Below are 24,353 nucleotides of genomic sequence, written 5' to 3'. Positions count from 1 at the left end.
ATGCCGGGGCCCCGCGGGCTCTGCCTGCTCTCCCTGCTGCTGCTGGGCAGCCCCGCGGCCCCGAGCCCAGGTAAGCGGGGCGGAGCGGGGCGGAGCGGGGCCGCGGCCCCGCGCATCCCTGGGGTTGGGTGGGCAGGATGGGGAAAAGGGGGGGAGGGGAAAGGGGGGACAGCCGGCCCGGGTGGGGCTGACGGAACCGGGAGGGCATCCCCCCGTGCGCGGGGTGTCCGGGCCGGGCTGAAACTTCGGGCGTTGCGGGGACGGCGGCGGTTCAGCACCGCGGGGCGGGCAGCTCCCGGCCGGGCAGCGGGGATGCGGGACGCAGGGCGGCCGTGTCCTGTCGGGATGTGACAACGGCAGCGCTGCCGTATCGGTCGGTGTGACACCGGAGCCGTGTGCGACCGGAGCTGTGACAATGGCAGCGCTGTCATAGCGGTGCTGTGTCCGCCCGGGGAGCAGGGAGTTCCCGGCAGCTGTGCGCTAACGGGGGCTGTGTCCTTTCTGGGAACCAAATTGTGCCCTGTTGGGGTCTGTGTGCTCCTGGAGCCGTGTGCTAATGAAGGAGGTTTCCTAATGGAAAGCCGTGTCCTAACGGCGGCCGAGTGCTACCGGGGCCGTGTCCCACGGGGGAGCCGCGTGCAGGTGCTGTGCTTTGGCAGGGACGTGCGTGCCGCTGGGATGCTGCACCCAGGAGCCGTGTCCCTCCGGGGAGCCGTGCCCCAGCCGGGGTGGGCTGCATGTTCGTTCCACGTGTTTTACATCTCCGCACAAACCCGCTCCCTTCTTCCTTTTCCCAGCGCCGTGTTGACAGAGCTAAGAATAGGCTTCGGGACCCACTTGGAGGTGACTTGACAAAGTCGTTGCAAACTCGCGGGGTGATTAGAGATTGCTAAACCAGCGGCTGCTCCCGGTCTCTGGTCCGGGAAGTCGGCTCGGTGTGCTGCTAGCTCCATCACCGATGCGCATTGGTCAGAGGGAGGACTGGGGAGGCCGGTGCCTGCCTGTGCTGCAGCGTTTGTGCAGGGCCTGGGAGACTGACCCCTAGGGCTGGCAGTTGGTTTTAGCAGAGATTAACAGCTCCTGGTGTCAGGATTGCTATGCAGTGTTTCCTGTCTTGCTTCCACTTGTGTTCTTGCGTCCAGACTGCATTAAAAGTGTTCGACTTTGTACTTCATCTATCCTTATTTCTGTGTAACAAAACAGATCGTGGCATTTACTCTCTCACCTGCGCGTGTGTCTTCTGCACGTGATCATACAGTGTACATAACACGGAGTCAGACCTGAACTCTATTTGCAGTTGATGGCCCCCTGTTTCAGCACTGAAACCAACAGACCATTCCTCCGTCGTGCTGCAGATGCTGCCATGCAGGCAGTGCTGAGCTGCACTGGGAGATGTGCCCGGGGGGCTGGGGGGGGCTGGGGGCAGAGCACCCACTGCAAGCAGCAGCCTGGCTTCTCCCAATAGGATTTGGCCCTGATGGCAAGCACGATCCGTCATTAATCTCGGGGCGGGAGAACACATTGTACCGAACTCCTCTCGTGTTGGCAGGGTGGAAGCTGATAAATAGTTGACCCTTTGTGAGGTTTGGTGAATTAGCACAGCAAAATCCCCGACTGCTGGCAGCAGTGCTGGGGGCAGGGGCAGCATGGAAACTCTGTCTGTGCCCGGGAGACCTTCATGTGCATGAGGTGACAGACAGAGCCCAGATCTGCAGTCTCTTCTGCTCTCAGCCTGGGAGGGGAGCGGGCTCAGACCCTGCAGGAAGATGGCTTGTTGCACTCCATCTGCCTGATCTTCCAGCTCATTCCTTCAAGGAACAATCCGTGCTGCGTGACGCGCACCAATCACTTGCTCCGCCGGTGGCTTTTTGGTGCTTTGCACTTGTGGAGTCATTTAGATCAACAGAGAGGAGGTGTGAAAGCCTCCCCGCAGGCACTGCTCTGCACCCACCTACCAGTGCCGGCAGCAGCAGCAGCAGCTCAGGCATCGAGGCACAGCCCTGCGGGGTGCGAGGGCAGCAAGCAGCGTGCTGGGATCACTGCGGGCTGTATGTCGGTGCCACGCCGGGGACTTTGCCTGCCGTGATCCGGATCGGTCTCCGTATTCGGGGCTCGGAGCACTCGGGGCAGCGGCCGGTCCTCGTTCCGGCTGCCGGCCGCTAGGGGTGGTGCCGAGACCGGCAAATCCTCCGCGGGCTCCGAACCGGCAGAGCCCCGGGCACGGCCGGCAGCGGCAGCCCCCTCTCTGTGTTTTCCACCGGCTCGTTGTGACCCGCCTGGCTTCGCGAGGAGCACAGCATGGGAATCCTTCCAGAAAATCAGGTGTGTCCTGCAGGAAGAGAGGCCGAGCAGGCCCGGAGCGAGGTCTGCAACAGGCGTGCTCGCTGCCAGCAGCATCACCCCGAGCAGGGACGTCCCAGGGAACAAGATAACCGTGCCCATTCGGTGCTGGAGATAACAGGAATGGAGTTTGCCCGATTGGGAGCTATCAGCGGCCGTAATACAGAACTGTTTCCCTCCCTGCCCCTTCACTGAAAGAACAAGTCAAGTTGGGATCAGTAGCAATAAAATCAAATCGATGTCTCAGCCCTCTGCTTCTCCTGTATATTTTGCCATCGTGCATATGTAGAGATGCTGTTGTCAAATGTGCTATCTGTGGATTTTACAGTATCACCAACGATCACATCTACACACTTTAGGGCCATGATGCTGGTGGTGCTGCTCACAAAGACCCGTCCCTGGAGGTGCCCAAGGCTGGGCTAGATGGGATCCAGGGCTGAGCTCTGTGTCACTCCTTCATCCTGTTTTGTACCAACAGATTTTTTTAATTGAAATGTTCCCTGTATGATCAGACACCACGCGGCTTTTGATCCACAAGCAGCCTCACAGATCAGCGCGTTTCACACCCTCCGTCACAGTGACGAGTACTGCCAGTTCCAGTGGGGCTCTGAAAAATAAAAAAGAAAGAAAGAATAACCTTCCAGGAGCCATCCAGAACTTATTTACTCAGTGGGATTTGATTTTTCAAATATTTGAAAGTGATTACCGAATGGTTAAACACGCTCCAAGGAAATCCCGTTACAAAACACAGGCTGTATTTTAATTAGCATAATGTACAGTTACATGGCTGCAACTGGAGCCTGCCAATAAATGTATCTTGCTGGAGTTCAGATATTTGCCTATAGAAAATATAGAGTGAGCAGTGCCTTTCCAATTTTCCAGTCCATCAGGATGCATTTACACTCTTGTCGAGAGTATGAAATCGCTGAATGCGGTGCTGAGCAGCTCTGTGGCTGTGAGCACTGGAACCAGCAGGGGCAGGGTGTTGGGGGCATGGGGGGGCACGTCCACAGTGCCACCCCAGGGCTGCAGAGGAGCCAGCAGCCAGGCACGTGAGTGCACAGAGAGAGCACCGGTGGTCATGGAACATATATGAACTTCTGACTCACACAGTGACCCCTTTGTGAGCCAGCTCTGCTCCCACACTGCCTTCATCCACCAGGATTCCAGAAATGGGAGGAGTTCTGGGAGCTGGGACTTGCATCAGGTGCAGGAAGGGGGGGAACCTGCTCCTCCCAGACAGCAGAGTTTCTGCCTGGCATCTCTCTTAGCTGACATGGACGTGGAATAGCATCTCCTTTGATGCATGTTGCTGTGAATTAACATCACACTGTTGAAGCCAGCGGAGTTGCACTGATTTGTAAAAGCAAGGAACTCACAGCATGGCCCAGATCTGCTCCTTGGGGGGGGGGGGGGGAGGAGGAACGTGCCATCAGGGAGCCTGGAATTGGCCTCACAGCTGCTGTTCCCAGGCAGACAGGCAGGCAGAGAGGGGTGGCAACCCGATGACTTAGGGGTGTCCACACCCCAGCACACCACGAATGGGGGTCAGTCTGCTCCCCTCCAGAGATGTATTTTCCCCTCTGTTCCCACTTTGTCTTGCTGAAACCCTTTGCTGCCATGCCTCTGATGCCGTGTGCTCAGTGTGCATGGGACAGAGCAGAGCACAGACACAGCAAATGGCTTTTTCTATTTTTTTTTCCTCGTTCTTTCACTGGAGATGGGCCATAGAAGCAGCTGAGACAGAGAACCCAAGTGCTGCCTGAGCCTGGAGCTGTTGTGATTCAAAGCGAGGACACCCTGCCCAGAGCCAGGGACAAGCACAGGTTTGCACAGATGCTCCTCCAACTCCTTGACCTCAGGCTCCCATCACTGAGGTAGGATGCGTGGTTGAAAGGCATCCAGCTGAGAGGCAGGAGAGGAGGGATCTTGGCGAGCGAAGGGTCGGGGGCTCAGCTGCAGGTCCTCTCTGACAGAGCAAGAACAGGAAGGAGAAGGGCAGGACGGAGCCGGGACAGATGGCTGCAGCAGGCAGCTTCCACCGAGCCCGTGCTGGCAGCAGGAGGCAGCGCTCAGCCTGGCCAGGACAGCCGGCACCGGAGGTGTGATTCCAAATGCAAAGCTTTCGTCTAGAAAGAAAATTCGGTGCCAAATGCAGAAGCATCCAAAAAAAAAAAAAAAAAAATATATATATATATATATATATCAAACTGTGACAGAAGTAAAAAAAAAAAAGCATATATATATATATATAAATGGTTGAGCCAATCCTGGAGCAGTGCAATCCATGCAGCAAAAAGGATTGTCGTGTCATTGTCCATGTGACACACGTATGCTCTTTGCCAAGCTCTGGGCAGGAAGGTGGTGGGGGATCATTGCAGACACTCTCAGGGTCATCCTCCAAGCAATGTTGAAGCCATTAAATTAGCTGGAGCATCCAGGCACCACGAAACAGCAGTCCCAGAGGGACTGAAGGAATGTGCAGGAAATTGGGCAGTTCAGGGTGATTTTGGAGCCAGGCAGAAGGGCTGAAAATATTTAAAATTCAAGGGAGAATCTCCATCTGACTTTTTAGGGTGGATTAATGGAGCGTGTCAGCATTTGGTGGATGAGATCTTTCATCTCCAGTAGATTGGTGGCTGGGGGACAATACAGGAGAAAAATCGCTCCTGATGTCCCTTCCTCTGTGCTCCTGAAGCCCTACAGCCCCGTCCCACTGATGGGGCTCCATGATGATACACAGGAACTCAGCTTTCATCTTCAGATGATGATTTAAAGGCAATCTCAGTAAAAATCAGTCTTTTCCTGACAGCCATAAGCTTCCTTTTGCCAAGTTGGCCAGTCCCTAAACTGGAAGGCTGCTCTCATGTGATCCCCAAAGGGGAAGCGAGGTCTGCATTGCTACTAGGAGCAGACACAGCTCCATATCCCAGCCTGTCCCAGGATTAGTTCCCTTTGCCCCTTATCACTCACCCACATTACCCACGCAGCACTCCTAAAATTGCTGTCGGATGCTATTTACGTAACCACGAGATCCAACGAGGTCCGAAACCCCGGCGAGCTCTGAATTGGTGCATTAGGTTGTGGAAAGGGGATTTTATCAATTTACTGAGAGTACAAATCAACACAGCAGAATTTACAAACCCATCAGAAAAGCGAGGTGACAGTTCAGAATTAATCCTCTGCCCGAGGCACACGATGTACCTCCGCAAACATCTCGCGGCATAAATATAGTTGAGAAATAGTGGAGGAAAATGTAACTCCTGATGCCTTTGTGCACTGCGGGCAGAATGGCTGCAGCATCATCAGGAGATGAATGGGGCTAATGCCTCTGGAAAGGTGCTGTCACATCCCACTTCATTTTTATCCAGGACTCAGCCCAAGTTGTTACAGGGAAATATTTCAATTTCACTTTGTGCCTGAATTCAGAGCTGTCCCAAAATCATATTGCCCTGATCGTTTTTCTTCTTCATTCCTTCTTTCAAAAGGGAATGGAATGTGCCTTATTTGCAGGCGTGCTTGGAGGAGGCAGATGGGATGCAAAGAGCCAGTGCCTCAGGGGCATGAGATGCCTATGGGGTCATATGAGGCCAGTGGTGTGCTGCATACGTGGCTGCGATCTGGGACCAGGGCTGGCACAGCTGTGCAGTGATAGATGCAGGGCACAGAGCTCTATAGGATGCTGCAGCATCCCCTGCCCCAGTGCCCAGCCCCATGCAGCGTGCCACAGATCTGTGCTTTGTTACAGGCACAGGGCTGATTGCTGACGTGTTCAGCGGGCTCTCTGCTAGGAATTCCTGGGAAGCTCAGAGCTCATTGAAGCATCGCTCCCCCATGCAGCTGGAGGGTAGAGCCCTGGTTCTGGGCATCCCCAGTTTGGTGCTCAATAGCACAACTCATTGCATGGGGAGAGAAAACAGCTTTCAGCCCCCAAACAGAGCCCAGAACCCTAAGAGTGTGGAGACTGCTGCTACTCTTGGGTGCTTTGAAGAGCTCCTCCTGCAAGATGCAGTGCAGGATGCACACGGCAGCTCGATGGGAAGCAGCTCTCACTGGGCCCTTACAGCTGACGCTCAGATGAAACTGCTGAGGCAATTTCAATTAAAAGCAAACTTTTCAAGCTAGCTAATAAAAAATATATATAAAGGCTTCCTTTCAGCTTTTGTTTCCAGCACACAGAGGAGCCCGTGCCTGCAGTGGTGAAAAGGCTTTTTATTGTATGGACGGCTGTGAAGGACAGAGCGCTGCGCTTCCCATTCAAGCATGCATCGAAGCTTTCTTGGGATTCATTAGGAAAGGTGGGGAAGGGAATGGTGCAAGAAACCCAGAGACCTTCCAGCTGCAGCCTAGTGCTCTCCTGGCAGCAACACTAGAGGATTGGCCAATTCCCCTGGAGGCACATCTTAGATTTTCCCAGAGCAGAATGTCTTCCACAACACCCACCCTTGGAAGAATTCCCATGCCTTCAGCTGGGGCTTATCTAGCACTTCTTCAGCCCCAATAATTCAGCAGCTCACTCTTCTGCACCACAGACAGAAGCCCCCACATCTGCTTGCAAGGACCTCTTCAGCACAGCTGGGTGGCTCTGGGGAATGTCACCACGTGCTAGCCCTGTGTGTGCTCTGGCCTCCCCTAGGAAGCACTGGAGCAGAGGTTCTGGGCTCACTGTGCCTTTCCCTGCAATGTGGACACATCCTCGTGGGCACGGTGTGAGGCAGGGGGCTGCAGTTCATCACTGTGCACCGGTATGTAGTCACCCAGCTGCACAAATTGAATTGAGTCATGGCAAATAACATCTCCTGAAGTGACTCAAATTATCCGAGCTGGCTTCCATGGACAAGGGCTGTATTTTTCCACGTTGCTGCGCCACATGCATCAAACCGGCCTCACAAGCAAAGGCTTTTTTAAGATATACAGCATCTCCTCTTTGACTGAAACAAAGAGACTGAAAGAACAGCAAAGGCAACAGTCTGCTTGAGTTTGGGATTACGAGCCCAGAGTTGGAGTCAACCCTGAGAACAGCATTCAGCTCAGAAAAATTCCCTCCTAAGCCCCTCTGGCATCATTCCCAGCTATAGTCCGGAGTGTTTGGTGATGGAAAACACGAATTAGAAGTTGTTTTGAACCTGGTGCTGCTTCTATTGCTGCTCCATGAAATCAGCTGTTGGGTTTCACATTCACCGAGTACATCGGCCCCACCATGCAGCTCCTGGCTTTGCCCCACTGCCACTGTTCTGTGCTATCTGCCCCCAGGGCTGCCACTGAGGCATGGAGGTCCTGAGCAGCAGCAGCCATTGTATTCAGTGAGAGCGAGACCCAGGGAACACGCGGGGACAGCCCAAATCCATTTCAGCAGCTGCTGGTCATTCCTAGAGCATTTACAGCTGTGTGCCAAAGAGACTCATTTCACAGGTGTGTCTATCTTAATCACATCACACTGCTATCAAAAGTACATGAAGTATGGCTGCTACCCCATTGGAACATAAACAATAGCAATAGGAGGAGAGCTGACTCTGGTTGGACCACACGCTGCTTTTTAATAATTTGCTGATGCACTCCTTGCTGAGAGGAACAGAGCCGGGTACTTTCTCTTTGTGCTTCCCAATCAGCAGGATGCGTCAGAAATAACGATACAGACAGAAAGCATGCACAGGCACCAGCAATATGACACATGTGTTTTACAAGAATATATGAGCAACATCTGACAAAGGGCCCTCTCTGCATGTTGATTCAGATATCAAAGCACTTGTGCATAGGCTCGCTCAGTAATGTTCTTTCCCAGAGCAGTAAAGCAAACGTGGTGTCAGGTACCTGCCAGATCCTCTGGTGGGAAAAGAAAAGCTGCAGGCTGGAAGGCTGCACTCCTGCAAAAGGATCCCCATCCCCATCCCCAGTTTAAGACAGAACTGAGCTTCCAGGGCTGGAATGTAAGGGCTTTCTCACTTAAATTAATCCCACTGTGCTTAATGATCCATCCTGCTCACCCAGGCACCCACCTAGGGTGGAAATACGTGGGCACCCAGCAAAGCATTGCTGGCACATAGGGCAGAGCTCTGCTGCTTGCTTGCCTCCTGTTTGTGATGCTTCCAGCCCCTTGGCTCTCCATTTTGAGGGAAACATGGGCATTTTCTGTGCACTCATGTGGGCAGCAACACCATGAGCAGAGGATCAGATCCCAGCCCCGAATGGCTTATGCTTGGAACTCACAAGCTTCAGGAGGCTTATTAGCAGGGGCAGGCTCGTTAGCAGGGAGAGGCTCATCACAGGGCCAAGGTAATGCCTGTCTGATGGGTCATGTCACCATGCTGGTGGCAAGCTCTTTGCCTGCTCAGTGCTATATGGATAGGGGTGTGCATGGGTGCACGTGGATATAAGCTGCCATGCAGAGGACTCTGCTTCTTGGCTGGCATCACGGTGGCTTACAGAAATATCTTTGCTATCTGTATTAATTAAAACAAAGTATGATGGCTCGTCATTAGGCTCCGTGGGAAAAACTGTACATAGGTTATCATCACCCTGCAGGACACAGAGCAGAAATGGAATTTGTTCTGCCACACAACTCACTGATACTGACAATTAATTATATACAGTACAGCACCACTGAAGCCAAGGGAGGTGCCAGAGCTGCCCAGCATGGGCAGGGCAAAGCTCCCCAGAGATGTTGTAATGCACCCAGTAGGATGAATCCAATTTGGGGAGTGGGGGGGGAGGGGGGTGGGGAAGCCAAATAAAAAGACTGGCTCTTGTATTTCTCCAGCTAAATCTTTTCCAAAGTCAACCCCGAGTGGGCGCAGAGGTGCTGCAGGAGCACCGGGCTCTTCCCTGCTTGCTGTCAGGCTCCGGAGCAGCGACCAGCCCGGAATCGATGCAGCCCGATAACTGCAATAACCACAGCCATCAGTAACCTGGCGCTCGCCCTGCCTTCCTGATTGCGAGCAGCGGGACTGTTTGCAAGCTGTCAGGAGTCATTAGGCGCCGGAGAGGCATCGTTTCAGAGGAGTATCACAGGGGTCTTTTCAAGGGCAGTCGTCGGCAGCAAGTGGGGAGGTTCTGCATGGCCTCTGCAAGGGGAGAAAATGCAAAGGAAGGCATTTCTTGGGACAAGTTCCCCAGCAGAAGCGGGAGGTCCCAGCTGACCCCACAGCTGTGCACAGGGTGATGCTGAGCACGTGGCAGCCCCCGAAGGGTTAACGGCAGCACGCGCTTCCTGAGATCTGCTACAGTGCATCTTAATAGAGATGGAAGATTAATTATTTTAGTCCCAGATAGATGACTAGAATGGGCTTTTTGTATCTAAATATACTCTCTCTTCAGGAACCCATTTAATTTTATACCCCGATATAGATGACTGAGCTGGATGATTAGTTGAGAAAGAAGGAGCTTCTCTTCCCACAGTCCAATTTGTAGCCTGAAACGCTGCCAGAGTGCTCTCTGTGGGCCAGTGCTGGGGTACAGCATGGCAGCACGGTGCAGCGTGGGCAGCCCCATGGGCCTGGGGCTGGGATCCCATCCTGATGGGGATAGAGTGGGACAGAGGTTGATCTGAGCAGGGTAACTATACAGGGAGGTGGGCACCCGAAGTCTCAGCTCTGGCATTGCAGGGACATGGGGTCTGCAAGCACGGAGCTGGTGTGGCTGAAACAGATGCCTGCAAGTGAAGGGCGCGTTGCTTCCAGCTCCATGGAGCAGCACTGTGGAGGAAAATCCATTTTCCTCATAGCTCGGAGAAGTGTATAATTTCCAGGCATCTGTCAGGCGGCTGCGGATCGTTAGAGCAGTTACAAGCTTCTCTAGAGCATGGCGGGGATGTTTGCAAGTGTAATTCCCATATTTGTGCCAGTGAAACAAACCAGGCACGAGCAGCACAGATCCTCTGCTAGGGCAGTTTTCAGAGATCAAAACGTTCTCCCACTCTGGAGCAATCCCCACCTAAGCCCAGGGCCAGCCCTGAGCTGAGCCAAGCTTATTTGGAAAGGGATTCCTTCCATCTTGCAGGCACGGCAGGACCTAGTACGTTGTCCAGCCCCACTCTACCTGTGTGCAGATGGTGACATGCGTCTGGGTTCCCTTTAGGACAGCCAGGAGACCCCCAGGGGTCCCCGGAATGCAGGTCAGCACCCAGGCAGCATCCCACCGAGCTCAGCATCGTGTGGTGCAGACAGACAGAGGGACAGCATGTGGCAGGCAGTGCTGTGTCCCAGTGCCCTCCGTGCCCACCACGCTCCTCCATCACCAGCATCCTCTGCCGGTAATGAGGCGTTTCCATGGCAACCTTATTTGAGCGTTGCCGGCGACACAGATGTAAATTTTAAAATCAAATATTCCGACCGCAGCCCTCGGAGCACAAAGCAGCCCTGCACCCGTCCCAGAGCCATCCCATCCCGTCCCATCCCATCCTATTTCCCCTCTGTGAATGGGCCGGGACACAGACCCAGGGGCAGCTCCTCCTCCGGCCGCGCTTATCTGCTGCTCCCACGCGGATGACTCACTGCGATTAGATGGCTCCTGTTTTATTTGCTGATGGGTCGAGCTGTCAGGATACGCTTAGGGAAACTTTCTGTTTTGTTTTGTTTTGTTTTCCATTGGAAAAAACTTAATTTGCTGAAATGGTGACTGCGGGAAGGAGCATGCTGAATGCCTCCTGTTGGGAGGCACATGGGGATCCAGGCAGCACCACTCTGATTTGACACTTCGGAAACGAAACATTATTTTGATTCAGGCTTTTGTAGTATCATTATTATTTTACTTTTCTGCTCTTGAAGATTTAAGGCAAAAATGTTTTAAGGTTTGAAACCGAACCAAACCATTTCCCATGTTGGACAAACCCAGCCTGCTTTTTCCTCAGATCCCTGTTTCATACTCAAGCTGTCTTTTCCCCTCTCCGTGGCTATGAAGCACTGCATGAGACACGTTCCTACCCCTTCCCCTGCCACTGAGGGACCACTGCTCAGCCTCAGTACGCACCGGAGCCCAGCACTGGAATGAGCAGCGTGGTTAATAGCATCCCAGTAAGCTCCTCAAGGCTCGGTTTTAATCAGCTCACTAAAGCCTTTAGGACAGAGCTATGAGCCCCAGCAATCAATCCACAGCACTCCGGTTCCTGGGCAGCGATAGCATCGTGTTAGCATTGGGAAGCCAGCAATGCAGTCACTCACAGCTCGGCTCGTTCAGGAGCGCAGCAGCAAGATGAGTGCCTGATGATTATTTCAGCATCCTTTTATCAAGCGCTTGCAGCTCCCTAATTCCTCTAAGCCCCTCCAGCTGAGGTGCTGGCAGCAATCAGATCTCCCTGCTCCCCATGGCACATTGCGAGCAGCACACGGCCGCCAAGTGGCACAGACCCATCACTGTGGGGACCGCTGTGTCCTTGGTTTGTGACCAACACACGGGTGCTCTTCGTGAGGGAGTGCTGAGAAACCCATTTTGCTGCTACGAAGAGCAGGAGCTGAAGGAGAATGGAACTGTGGTGAAGGGGAGATTTTCGGTTTGCATTTAATTGGTTCGTTCTGTGTCGCGTGGCCGTGCAGCCTCGTTCACTGCCTTGCTCAGTACGTGACATTTCGTGCTGTTAGTGCATCTGGGTCGTTGTAGCAAACCCCAAACCATGACCAGGAGTCTGTGCTGCACACACACAGCTCATGGGCAGTGAGCACGTCTATTTCTGTGCTGCGGGAGAACAGAAGACTTCAAAACAGCAATAAAAAACAACAGCCCCCGAATGGGTGGGTGGATGGATGGTGCCCTACATGCACCCCGAGGGGGGCAGTGCCACCCCAAAGCCCCACTCCCTCTGGAGCTGCCCCCGTCACCCCCCCCAGCTCTGCAGAGAGCACTTCCTACTGCAGCCTATATAAAGCACGGGGGAGCGGAGGCATCCTCCGAGCCGAGCTCTTTCCTCTGCTCACAGCGCATCCCAGAATAGCCCGGGGAGGAGCTGCCGCTTTGCATTAGGTCCCTTTTGCTCCACACTTTCCTGGACATTTCATGCAGCAGAGACGCAGCGCCCTGCAGAGCATCCTGCTGGCACCTCGACCCCAGTGCCACGAACACCACGGCTGTCCCAGCACATCCCCTGCAGCCTCCAGGCAGCAGCAACGCGTTCAAGATAAAGCGACAGGATAAGCCCCTTGTACACCGTGGCAGCGTTCTTTTCTCCGGAGCTGGTTTAGCAGATTAGATCAAGGTCAAACACGAGCATGTCTCTGCCGGCAGCTCAGTATCTCTGGATCGATTGTATGGAGCAGAAGGGATTTGCAGCCAGGCAGGATCCTGCTGTCCCTCTCTCCCAGCTGGCAGGAGGCTCCTGCAGTATTTTCTTTCCCTCAGATCCCTCATCTGAAAGGCCATCTGTAGTGCAGAGGTGATATCACCGCGAGGCCTTACGAGGGCAAAAGGGATCCCCCGCCAAGCAGGCAGCCCTCAGCCAGTCTGGCTTGGGGCAGAGCTCCTTCCTGCACCTGGGGACATGCAGGGCTGGTTTGGCTGTGTCAATCAGAGTTAGCATCACTGGTGACTTCTCTTTCTTGCAGCCCTCACCTTCCTGCCCCAGCCTGGCCAGCATTCGCTTCCTTGAAATACACATTTGCCCTTTACAATCTGAAGCATGTTAAGTACCTCATTATGGAGCTGCACTACAGAGTGTTTTATTTCATGCTTTGTTAAGGATAGAACCATTTAAACGCTTCCTGGCAAAGGATCTAATAAGAAATTAGTCAACTTTCCAAAAGCGTAAAATACAGCTTAACAGCAATATCCACTGTGAATGGGAGTTCACATGGCAAATAATCCAGGGGTGCTTTTTTGCAGTTTCTCTTAACACAGAGGCTTTAGGGGTGTGGGTTCCTACAGGAGCACCCTCTGTGTCACCGTGTCCCCCACTGGGTGCAGGGAGAAGCAGGATGAGATGCGCAGGGACTGAACCCAGTACCTCCGTAGGTCCCTTTTCAGAGGATCACAGAATCAATAGGATTGGAAAAGGCCTCTAAGGTCACCGAGTCCAACCCCAACCCACCACCAGTACGTCAGCATAACCACATCGCTCAGTGCCACATCCACACATTTCTTGAACACCTCAGGGGACGGTGACCCCACCAGCACCTTGGGCAGCACATGCCACTGCATCACCACCCTTTGGGAGAAGGAATGGTTCCTAATACCCAACCTGAGCCTCCCCTGGCACAATATGAGCCCATTTCTCCCCGTGTGTGTGCAGCGCTGAGGGAGGCCGCTCTCAGCCGTGTCAGGACCAGCCCAGCTCACCCCAGTCAATGCTGCTTGTTGAGCTCCTTCCCTGGCGACTGCTGTTTCCATGGAAAACGTTGACACCCTGCTTTGTGCAGCACTTCACAGTGCTGCGGTGCTGCTCGGGGCTTCTTGTACATGGTGGGCTGCAGCCCGGTCAGACCCAGCGGTGGTGAATACATCAGCGCTTCTCGCAATTACGCCTGGTGGTGGCAGGGCTTCAGGGACTCTTTGTCTCCTGCACGCTGCCCTGCTCAAAGCAGAAGGTCAGGGGCTGCCTAGGGAGAGGCTTTTCAATCCCGAGTGGTGTGCTGATGCCAGGCAGCGGGGCAGCTGCTCTCCATCAGGCGGCAGCAGGGAAGACAATGGGGGATGGCATGGCCTAATCAGGCTCTTTGAAATAACAGTATTTACTGATGACAATTGCACAAATAAAGGCTTTTCATAGTGGCCGAGCAGGAGAACAAACTCGGCACGAGCAAGCAAACCCCTCTGAGCAGCTGACCTCGAGATAAAGAGACCAAACAATGGCTCTGAGACTGCGCAATGAGCTTCCAGCAGAAACCCAACTTCCAGGGAATCAGCACGGGTTCATTATTGCTTCCCCACGATTAGCCAACAGCGGGCTGTCCACCAGCTGCAGCTGATCCCATGCCACGGCACAGCCCTGGTCTCATGCTCTCCATCACCCAGTCCTACTTTCCTCATTCTTTTTTGCAGATGGCCGCCCTGAGGCAGCGCCGATCCCCTTCAGCCCACACCCACTGCCTGTGGACGAAGCAAGTATGGGGGGACCCCAGCAGAGCGCAGCCCTCAACCTGCTGCCTGCTGCTGAGGACAGCCCCAAGCTGGCAGCGGAGGGATCATCACTGCGTGCACAGAGCCATGTCTCATTGGTGCCCACCACTGCCCCCAGGGCTGACACCAAGCAGACTTCCCCTGCTAAGAAAAAGCCACCTGCCCTAAAGCACGGCAACACGGCGAGGAAGCAGCTGAAGGCCAAGCCCACGCTGCCAGGGCACCCCAGAGCTGTGAGCACACGAGGTTTCATGCTCCCCGTGTCCTCCCAAGAACCGTCTGCATCAATGGAGACAGCAGATGGGCAGCGGCAGAGCTCCCCTGAGCTGCTCGGATGGGGTCCCACCAACCACCCTGTGCTGCAGATCTCCCCCTCCACCCCACCACCATCAACTGCTCAGCCCTTTCCCGGTGGCCCCGGTTACATGGGCACGGGTCCGACGGCAGCTCCCAGTGGTGCCATTAACCAGATGGACAGCGCTGAGAGCGAGATGAACGGCTCTGCCTCGGAGGAGAGCCAGGAAACCACCACCTCCACCATCGTCACCACCACCGTCATCACCACAGAGCCCACCCCGGGTAAGGGAACATGGGGACGCGGTGCCACCAGGCAGAGGGACGTGGGGTGGGGATATGACAGCAGTGGGGTGCAGCTCTGCCCTCCGGGGCTGCCAAAATCCTGAGTGATTGCAGTGAGGGGTGCCCTAGGAGGGTGTCACCATTCCAGGGGGCTCTGATGAGGAGGGTGGCTTGCTTAGCCACAGTTTTCCACCCCAAACTGGAAGTGAGGTGGCACGTGCTGCCAGAGGGGTGAGCTGTGCCCTGGGCAGCCACTAATGTACGTCCCCCAGTGCGCTGCAGCGTGAGCTTCTACGACCCCGAGGGCTACATCGACTCCACGGATTATCCCCCACTGCCCCGGCACAGCTTCCTGGAGTGCACCTACAACGTCACTGTTTACACGGGCTACGGCGTGGAGCTGCAGGTGAGAAGTGCATCGGGGCATTGCCGCAGCTCTGCCTCCACACTCGTGCTGCAGTACCCCCACCCCACGAGCCATGGCTTTCATTTCGTTGCTGTTTGTGAGGCTTTCAGAGAAGTGAAATCACAGAAGCTGCATCCTACCCTGCTCATGCCACGTCTGGGCAGGGTCTGGGCCATCCCATGTGCCAGGGCATGCAGTGGTGCACGGGGAGAATGGGAGCATGACCGCACATCTGCCTCAGTTTCCCCCTCTTTGAGTCCAATGGGCTCTCTCAGTTCCACCCTCACCTTTCACTTTGGGAGTAATTAGCATGGGAAGGCAGCAGCACTAATAGAGCCTCTCTGGAGGGCTGGTTTGGGGGTAAGGGGAGTGGTGGGTGCTGCTGCTTGTCACTGGCTAGGGGGCAGTGCCATGACAGAGGAGGTGGCCCTCCTCCCCCTTATCGCCCTCCCCCCTCCTCCTTGCCTTGCCAGATGCTGACAGATTCTTCTCCATCACTTATTAATTATTTCACATGTACCAGTACTGTGAACCAGCAGTGCTGCAGCTAATTACACTGGGCAGGTGCCGAAGTAACACAGTGCAGCTTCCTCAGCTCTCACACAGTGATTGGGATAATCGGATAACGTTTAAGTGATTCTGATTTAATTCCCAGCTCCTGTAATGGAGACAAGCAGGGACACCTCGCTGGGTGGGAAGGAGCTGGGCAGTGAGCACAAGGCTCTGCTTTCCCCTGGGTTTGCTGCATGCAGCATGGGGAGGGCTGAGCAACCCCCAAGCACGGAGATCCTCTACTTTCCAAAGGGCTGATCCTGACTCTTGCTGAGTCAGGTCCTTGCTTTGCTTGCTGCAGGATGTCTCACCAGGTTTAGGGGTCCCCGGTCCCCCCACCCACTCAGTGTCCCTGCACACTCCAGCACATTCTGTCCCTGTACCTTTTTGCAGCAGCTCGAGAGCCGAGCAGCCAGTGCTAAGAATATTTGACAAAATTGTCATTGTTTTTAAGAACCTTGAATTTTCTTGGCAGGAAATAGAATTTCCCTAGAGATTTTCTAGTGGGTGAGCAAGCCTGACAGCCTGAACCAAGGATCCCTCCTGCCTCCCTGCAGGCTCCACAGGAGCTGACATGGGTTTTGGCTCTGATCACAGCAGAACCTGTGCTCTGCAGCCCCTGGCAGGGCACCACTGGTGGTAATGCTGCAAAATAAAGCAATACCTGCTGCTGGGTACAAGCCCCCATGCTGCCCTCCAGCTGGCTTTGACCCTTCTCAGCCTCTCCTACAACCCTGAATGCAGCCAGGCAGTGGGATGAGGACACGGCTGCCCCTGGTGCCATGTGCTGACGGGATGCTGGGGCAGGGGGAATGCTACGTGACAATCTTGGGGCTGTTGCACCCAGGAAGCCCCATTCCTTGTAGTGCACATGGGATGGCCCCGCAGCTCCCCAGCACCGGGCTCCCATGGGTGCTGCACATCTGTGCTCCATGCAGTGGGGTGGGGAGACGGGCACGCTGTGACAACAGCAACAAACCCTTCCCGTCACAACACCGTTGAGAGGGTTTGCAATTACAGGCTGTGGCTGTGCTAAATATAGAGCCCCGGTCCTCGCACACTTAAGGAAACAAATGATCTGATGAGCATCCTTCTGCCGAAATACGAGCCCATTTATTAAGCTAAATGGACACGAAATGCAAATGTGAGGTTACTTCACAGCTATTTCCAAATAATAATCAAAGCCTGCTTGGACTGCTCATTAGGCATGTTCGCTGGGACTCCCCACCCAAAATGGGGACGGGGAAGAGTTGTGGTGCACTGGGTGTGGAGCAAGCCACAAGCCCTACACGAGTGCTGTGATGGGTGGGTGCTCTGAGCACCCGGGGCTAGAGATGACCCCATAGGGCCCCAGGATGCTGTCCTGCAGCCCCACGGCTCTCCTCCTGCCCAGGTGAAGAGTGTCAACCTGTCAGACGGAGAGGTGCTGTCCATCCGCGGCGTGGACGATGACACACTGGTGGTGTTGGCCAACCAGACGCTGCTGGTGGAGGGCCAGGTGATCCGCAGCCCCACCAACACCATCTCCGTCTACTTCCGCACCTTCCAGGATGAGGCGGTGGGGACCTTCCAACTGCACTACCAGGGTGGGTGCCCCGGTCCCATGGGGTGAGGGCATGCTGGGATACATCCCCAGTGCTGCATGCAGGGTGGGAGCAAATGGGAGCCCCTGTCCTGCCAGGGTGCTGGCTCTCATAGCCACAGATATGCTCCTCGCCCCATTTCTGTCCCCATTCCTCAGCTCTGCCTGCACAGGCTCTTGCTAAATTACCTATTTCTTTTTCCTTGAGAAGGTATGAAAAATGGATGAGTTCAAGGAAATTCTTGCTAAAATAGAAACTGGGTCTGGTCAGAAGCAGTGAGAGGTGGAAGGCAGCGCTGGGTGCATGCAGCTTGCCCCACAGCGAGCTCTGCCTGTGGCGTGGGACACGTGGCATGGCTGGGAGCAGGCAGCCCCGAGCTCTGCACTCTCTGTGCTCGTTGCAGTGTTTATGCTGAGCTGCAGTTTCCCGCGAAGACCCGACTTCGGAGATGTCACCGTGATGGATCTGCACTCGGGCGGCATCGCCCACTTCCACTGCCACCTGGGCTACGAGCTGCAGGGTCCCCGCATGCTCACCTGCATCAACGCATCCCGGCCCCACTGGAGCAACCCCGAGCCCATCTGCTCAGGTGTGGGCATGCAGATAGTGCAGGCGCTGGGGGAAAACCCCAAAGCAAAAATGATGTGGGTGCTTTGTGCTGCACGTTGAATGCAGCGCTGAGAGCGACACCAGGCTGTGCGACTCGAGCCATTCTGTGGCAGCAGAATGCATCCCCTGCGGAGGCGAGTGAGGGGGAACGTGGGGACTGTGCCCCTTTTTGCTCCTTACCTGCCCCACTCTGCCTGGCAGCGCCCTGCGGAGGGACCGTGCACAATGCCACCATCGGCCGCGTCCTCTCGCCCAGCACTGCGGGCAACCAGTCGGGCAGCATGTACTGCGTGTGGGCCATCACGGCACCCCCGGGCCAGAAGCTGCACCTGCACTTCGAGAAGCTGCTGCTGGCTGAGAGGGACAGGTGAGGGGCTGGTTGCAGTGGTCTTTGGCTATGTTGGAGTGGGGAGGAGAGAGTGCGGGACAGGAGGGGATGTGGGGCGTCCAAGAGCTCAGGAGCACAAAGGAACACCTGGTGCTGCACGTCCCAGTGTGTTGGCATCCATGTAAGGAAGCACACCTTGTGGTTCTGACACCTGTGTTTAAAAAGCACTGGAAATCAGCCCAGTGACAGGCAGTGAGCCAGGTTTATGGCCCGTAGAAAAATCCAAGTGTAAAGCTCCGGCTTGAGACATGGTAGAAGAATTTGGTTGGTGAATTTTCTTCGGCACAATCTCTTCCAATTGCTGAATTTTGAGAGCGCACGGGGAAGGGTTGGGTGTCCCCACTCATCCCCAGGCCACTGCATCCCCCCCACCCCTCCTTCTGGGGGCTGAACCCCGGCTCCTGGTGCAGGATGGTGGTGTACAGCGGGGACAGCAACCGCTCGGCCGTGCTCTACGACTCGCTGCGTGCTGACAGCGTGCCCTTCGAGGGGGTGATCAGCGACGACTCCTCCATCCGCATCGACTTCCTGGCCGAGGAGCCCTCCGCTGCCACTGCCTTCAATATCCGCTTCGAAGGTGATGCTCTGCTGTGAGCCAGGGGGCTACAGGCTGGGGGGCTGCGGGAAGGGGGCCAGCCCCCGCTGCTCAGCACGCTGCTGTCAGCATGCATGGTGAGCTGAACCTCCCTGTGGCTGCAGAAATGCCAGGGAATGCACTTCCCTAGAAAGAAAAAGGAAAAGAGAAGGCTCGATGACAGGAGGTAATCCCAGGGAAGATTGCTCGGTAAATACAGCAGTAGCAACACAGCGAGTGCATTACTGACACTGACACACAAAGGAAGAAGTGGGGTTTGGTTAAGCCTGCATGGCTCAGGACAGATAAACAGTTGTTAATCCTAATTGCCTGTAATGAACACCATTTGCACGGAGCATGGCTGTGCAGACAGAGCCCCACAGCTCCTCCAGGAAATCCTGAAGCTGGGGGCAGGCAGGGCACAGGGAGATGGGGCCGCAGTGCTCCCCAGCCCCACATGCACACCTCTAATGGGGTTTTTTCCTGCAGCCTTCGAGCGGGGCCACTGCTACGAGCCCTACATCCAGAACGGGAATTTCACCACCTCCGACCCCACCTACAACCTGGGCACCACCGTGGAGTTCACGTGTGACCCCGGGCATTCCCTGGAGCAGGGCCCCGCCGTCATCGAGTGTGTCAACATGCGGGACCCCTACTGGAACGACACGGAGCCGCTGTGCCGAGGTCAGTGCCCACTCCGTGGGGCCGTACCCTGCTCCGGTGCGGGAGGATTGAGCCCTGCCTCTCTGCTGCAGCCACATGTGGGGGTGAGCTGACAGCCATGGCCGGGGTGATCCTGTCCCCCAACTGGCCGGAGCCGTACACAGAGGGAGAGGACTGCATCTGGAGGGTCCACGTGGGTGAGGAGAAGCGGCTGTTCCTGGACATCCAACTGTGAGTCGCTCTCAGACAGTGGTGCATGCCCTGCCCCTGGCCCTGCCCTGCCCAGTTCCCTGCATCCTCCTCCTCCCAGCGACCAGCTCTGTGTCTGTTCTGCCCCCTCTGCCCTTCTCTCATCCCCTGCAATGTGCTCAGTACCCACTGCACTGCAGCATCCATTGCATTACAGCACTCATGGCATTACAGCATCCATCATTTTGCATCACCCATCACGTTACAGTTCCGATTGCACTGCAGCATCCTCTTGCCTTACAGCACCCATTGCATTGCAGCAGCCCCTCCTCACTGCATCTGGGGGTAACTCAAAGGGGAGTGGACTTTGTCTCCAGGCATGGTAATGCTGCTTATGCAAAGGGAATCTCCTCAGTGCTATTTTGGGTTTTCAAGAAGAGGGCATGTCTCAAGTAGGGGCTTAGAGTCAAAAAGGCTTTAAAGCTTTCTTTAAAAATCACAAGTCAGAGCTCCTCGTGCAGCTATGCTGGATTTGTGGGCGCTCAGGCTGAGCAGGACTGGAGTCCAGGCGATTTGAAGTCATCAGACATAAATGTCACCGAGAAAATCATGTTTGACAGAAAGCAGAGATTTACTACGAATGTCAGCTTGCCATGGGGATTAACTGGGCGCCTTCCAAGAACATTCTTAATAAAGTGTTCGGGGATCGGCTCAGGCATCTCCAAACAAGGCTGAATCAGATGGGTGGACATGTGGGGTGGGGGTCCCGCTGTGCCCAAGCGCATCCTGGGCCCAGGGTGCTGAGCAGCACAGCGGGATGGATCCTGCCCAGTGCAGGGCTGGGTGTTCTGGCACAGCTGGGCACAGCACAGCACTGGGCTCAGCCCTGGGGCCTCACAAGGACATTTGCTTGGGCCACTGCACGGGCCACAGCATGGGAGATTGCATGGGATTTTGCGTGGAACATCACATGGGACATTGCACAGGACCTGGTATGGGACTTTGCATGGGACGTTGCATGGGACATCCAGAGCCCAGGCTCGGAGCGGGGTGGGTGCTGCCGCCTCAGACCTGGAGCAGATTTCTCCGTCCGTGGGGCAGCACTGCTCTCTGCTGGCGGCGAGGACGAGGGCGGGCGGCTGCCAAAACGGATCGGTTCCCGGCTTTGCTGGGGAGGTGATGCCGATCCTGCTGCCCAGAACTGCAGCCCTGCGGTCGCTCCGCGGGTCACCGCTCGTCTCATGGGGCAGGTGTCACTCCCTACGGGGATCTCGGCTGAAATCTGTAAGCTGTGTTCTGCGGTGTCCTTGGGAGTCCCATGCAGCTCCAGAGCCTATGGGGGGGAGGCCTGGGGCAGCAGGGCAATATGGGCTTTAGCTCCTTTTCAGTGCCTGCAGAAGGGAGAATGGGTCTGAGGCTGATGATGGGGCCCAGGCTGATGATGGGGCTGCAGCTGGTGATGGAGCCAAGGCTGGAGGAGCAACTCTACTGCTCCATTCAGAACAGGCAGCCCAACAGCACTTCCTTAGCCACTGAGGACAGGGACAAGTCCCCAGACAGGATGCACGCAGTGCCAGGCAGGAGGTCACCTCGCTGCCCCTTTGTCCCACACCCAGCATCCTGCTGGCTCCCTGCCCAGCTGACCAAGCTCTCCTTTCCAGCCTAAACCTCACCAACAGTGACATCCTCACCATTTACGATGGGGACGAGCTCTCTGCCCGCATCCTGGGGCAGTATGTAGGCAGCAGCAGCCCCCAGAAGCTCTACTCCTCCAGCCCTGACCTCACTATCCGTTTCCACTCGGACCCTGCTGGGCTCATCTTTGGGAAAGGACAAGGATTCATCATGAACTACATAGGTAGGGAGAGAGCTGGGTGCTGGGCTCATCCCTAGTGCTGACAGCACAGGGACAACATGCAACTGGAGCAGGGGCTGGTTTTGCAATTAGGGATGATTGCTGGGCCACAGCCCCTCTCCAACTCCAGCGAGCTCCTGCAGAACCCCCAGCCTGCTGCTGGGCTCTGGCTCAATCACTTCTGGGGTGTCCTCCATTATCCCCGATGCCACCTGTGGACCAGCGGGGCTGATCATGGGGCTGCCATGCTCAGGGTGGGATGGGCACCCTGCAAGGAGCCATGTGCATGGGATGACAGTTAGCACTTGTCCCACAGAGGTGTCCCGCAACGACTCCTGCTCCGACCTGCCTGAGATCCAGAATGGCTGGAAGACCACATCGCACACCGAGCTGGTGAGAGGGGCCAAGATCACCTACCAGTGTGACCCAGGTTACGACATCGTGGGCAGCGACACGCTCACCTGCCAGTGGGACCTCAGCTGGAGCAGTGATCCTCCTTTCTGCGAAAAGAGTGAGTGCCCCACTGCCCTGCTCCACACTGAGCTATGCGCTCTGTGTCCCCAGGACCCACCCTGCGTCCCCTCTTCTCCCCAGTCATGTACTGCACGGACCCAGGAGAGGTGGAGCACTCGACTCGCCTCATCTCCGACCCCGTGCTGCTGGTGGGCACCACCATCCAGTACACCTGCAACCCTGGCTTCGTGCTGGAGGGCAGCTCGCTGCTGACCTGCTACAGCCGCGAGACCGGGACACCCATCTGGACCTCGCGGCTCCCACACTGCGTCTGTGAGTGCTGCAGCCCCCTGCTACGGCTCAACGACAGCTCAGCCTCCTTCCCTTCAGCCCTTGTCTCACCCTGCAATGTTCTCCCTTCCAGCTGAGGAGTCCCTGGCCTGTGACAACCCAGGGCTGCCAGAGAACGGCTACCAAATCCTCTACAAACGCCTCTACCTGCCCGGCGAGTCCCTGACCTTCATGTGCTATGAGGGCTTCGAGCTGATGGGGGAGGTGACCATCAAGTGCATACTGGGACAGCCATCGCACTGGAGTGGGCCGCTGCCCATCTGCAAAGGTAATGCATGGCAGGGTAGACAGCACCCATTTGGGTGGGCAACACCCATGGGCACGGGCAGCATCCACCACCTCTGGCTGGTGTCACCATTCCAGGCAGAGACATCCTGCACGTTTTCTTGCCCAGCCTCAGTCCCTGCTGAGAATTCCCTCCCTTAAAGGGAGTGAATGATCCTTAAGTGCTGAAAATGTGCAGCACATTTTGTGACCGAATGGGGGTATGGAAAGCCTGGCACAGGTTCCCATGGCAGCCTCAGTGTGGGGAAGTGAATCCCTCTGCATGCAAAGCTGTAGCACCCAGGGCACACCCAGCCACCACCCGATAACTCTCCATTTCTCTTCCAGTCAATCAGGACAGCTTTGAGCACGCTCTGGAAGGTGAGTGACACATTTGCTGGATGAGCTCCTCGCACAGCTCCCTGGGGCCTCACGTCACCTCACCACCACCCCTACACTCAAGCCTAGCACCCCAGGGTGCTCCCCAGCCCAAAGCCTGCAGCACCACAGAGACACTGGGGCTGAGGCAATTGCATGCTGTGGGAAGCCAATAGAACCTGCCCAGTGCTCCCAGTGTCCCCAGTACCCCCAGTCCCACGTGAGGGACTGGAGGAGCGGAGGCAGAGGGGATGGGAAAAAGCCAGCGAAAGAGTTCATGTCCTTTTAGTAGCAGAAGCTGCTGCAGAGACATCTCTGGAGGGCGGAAATATGGCCTTGGCCATCTTCATCCCGGTGCTGATCATCTCCTTGCTGCTGGGAGGAGCCTACATCTACATCACCAGGTAGGTGAGGGTGGCAGAGCCCTGGGGAGCATCACTGTGCATTGCCAGGCACCAAAGCTCAGGGCACAGGTCACCCTCTGCTGCCCCAGGCTGATGGGGGGCACGCAGAGCATCTCGCATTGCTGTGGGGCCGTGCAGCTGAGTGTCTCTTGCCTCGTTCTCAGGTGCAGGTACTACTCCAGCCTCCGCCTGCCCCTCATGTACTCCCACCCCTACAGCCAGATCACGGTAGAAACGGAGTTTGACAACCCGATTTACGAGACAGGGGTGAGTCCTGCTGTGCCAACCCTCCCCAGGCGGCCCCCAGAGCGTCTCTCACCGATGCAGTCATAGAAATGTAGCATATCCCCAAGCTGGAAGGGACCCATAAAGATCACCAAGTCCAACTGCCGGCTCCCCGCAGCCAATGGGGTGGTGATCCCGAATCACAGCTGCTGCCCTAAAATAGCTTTTCCTTCTTTCCAGGAAACAAGAGAATACGAAGTTTCGATATAAAGGCAAGAGAGTCTCCAGCTGCGAACTTAATGTGCTCTCATAGAACTTCCTCAGTAACTAATCCAGAGACTATGTGGAGTTTGGTTGGACCCCTGGACCCGCTGTTGTCTTTCCTTTTGCCTCCTTATTGAAGATTTTACTGTTTTCTTCACTGTATTTATTCTATTTAAACTGCGCTAGGTGTGCTGCAGAGCCATGGGGTCTGCACCCAGACCCCGGGGTGGGCAGTGG

The 24,353-nt window shown here is 55.7% G+C and overlaps 1 protein-coding gene across 1 annotated transcript; it reads left to right on the top strand.

The window, feature by feature from the left end:
* SEZ6L (seizure related 6 homolog like) lies at positions 1 to 24,353 on the top strand. The gene is made up of 17 exons (XM_065738719.1): positions 1 to 70; positions 14,302 to 14,958; positions 15,231 to 15,364; positions 17,310 to 17,502; positions 17,903 to 18,088; positions 18,310 to 18,475; positions 18,907 to 19,073; positions 19,560 to 19,754; positions 19,826 to 19,964; positions 21,584 to 21,780; positions 22,094 to 22,288; positions 22,372 to 22,563; positions 22,655 to 22,849; positions 23,194 to 23,226; positions 23,513 to 23,627; positions 23,792 to 23,894; positions 24,093 to 24,353. Exons 1-17 carry the CDS (start codon positions 1 to 3, stop codon positions 24,120 to 24,122), a joined length of 2,967 nt encoding a protein of 988 aa, XP_065594791.1. The 3' UTR covers positions 24,123 to 24,353.

This window comes from Cyrtonyx montezumae, unplaced genomic scaffold, assembly GCF_038088225.1.
Source record: "Cyrtonyx montezumae isolate F1298 unplaced genomic scaffold, pur_monq_1.0 scaffold_23, whole genome shotgun sequence".
Lineage (NCBI taxonomy): Eukaryota > Metazoa > Chordata > Aves > Galliformes > Odontophoridae > Cyrtonyx > Cyrtonyx montezumae.
The sequence above is the reverse complement of the archived record's forward strand: the minus strand, read 5'-3'. Positions and strand labels throughout refer to the sequence as shown.

Bases quoted from the DNA above. Each gene is read 5' to 3' on its own strand.
- SEZ6L (XM_065738719.1), top strand. From the start codon at position 1: ATGCCGGGGCCCCGCGGGCTCTGCCTGCTCTCCCTGCTGCTGCTGGGC. The intron at 15,365-17,309 runs GTGAGAAGTGCA...CCTCCTGCCCAG, and splicing joins GCTACGGCGTGGAGCTGCAG to GTGAAGAGTGTCAACCTGTC. The intron at 19,755-19,825 runs GTCAGTGCCCAC...TCTCTGCTGCAG, and splicing joins CACGGAGCCGCTGTGCCGAG to CCACATGTGGGGGTGAGCTG.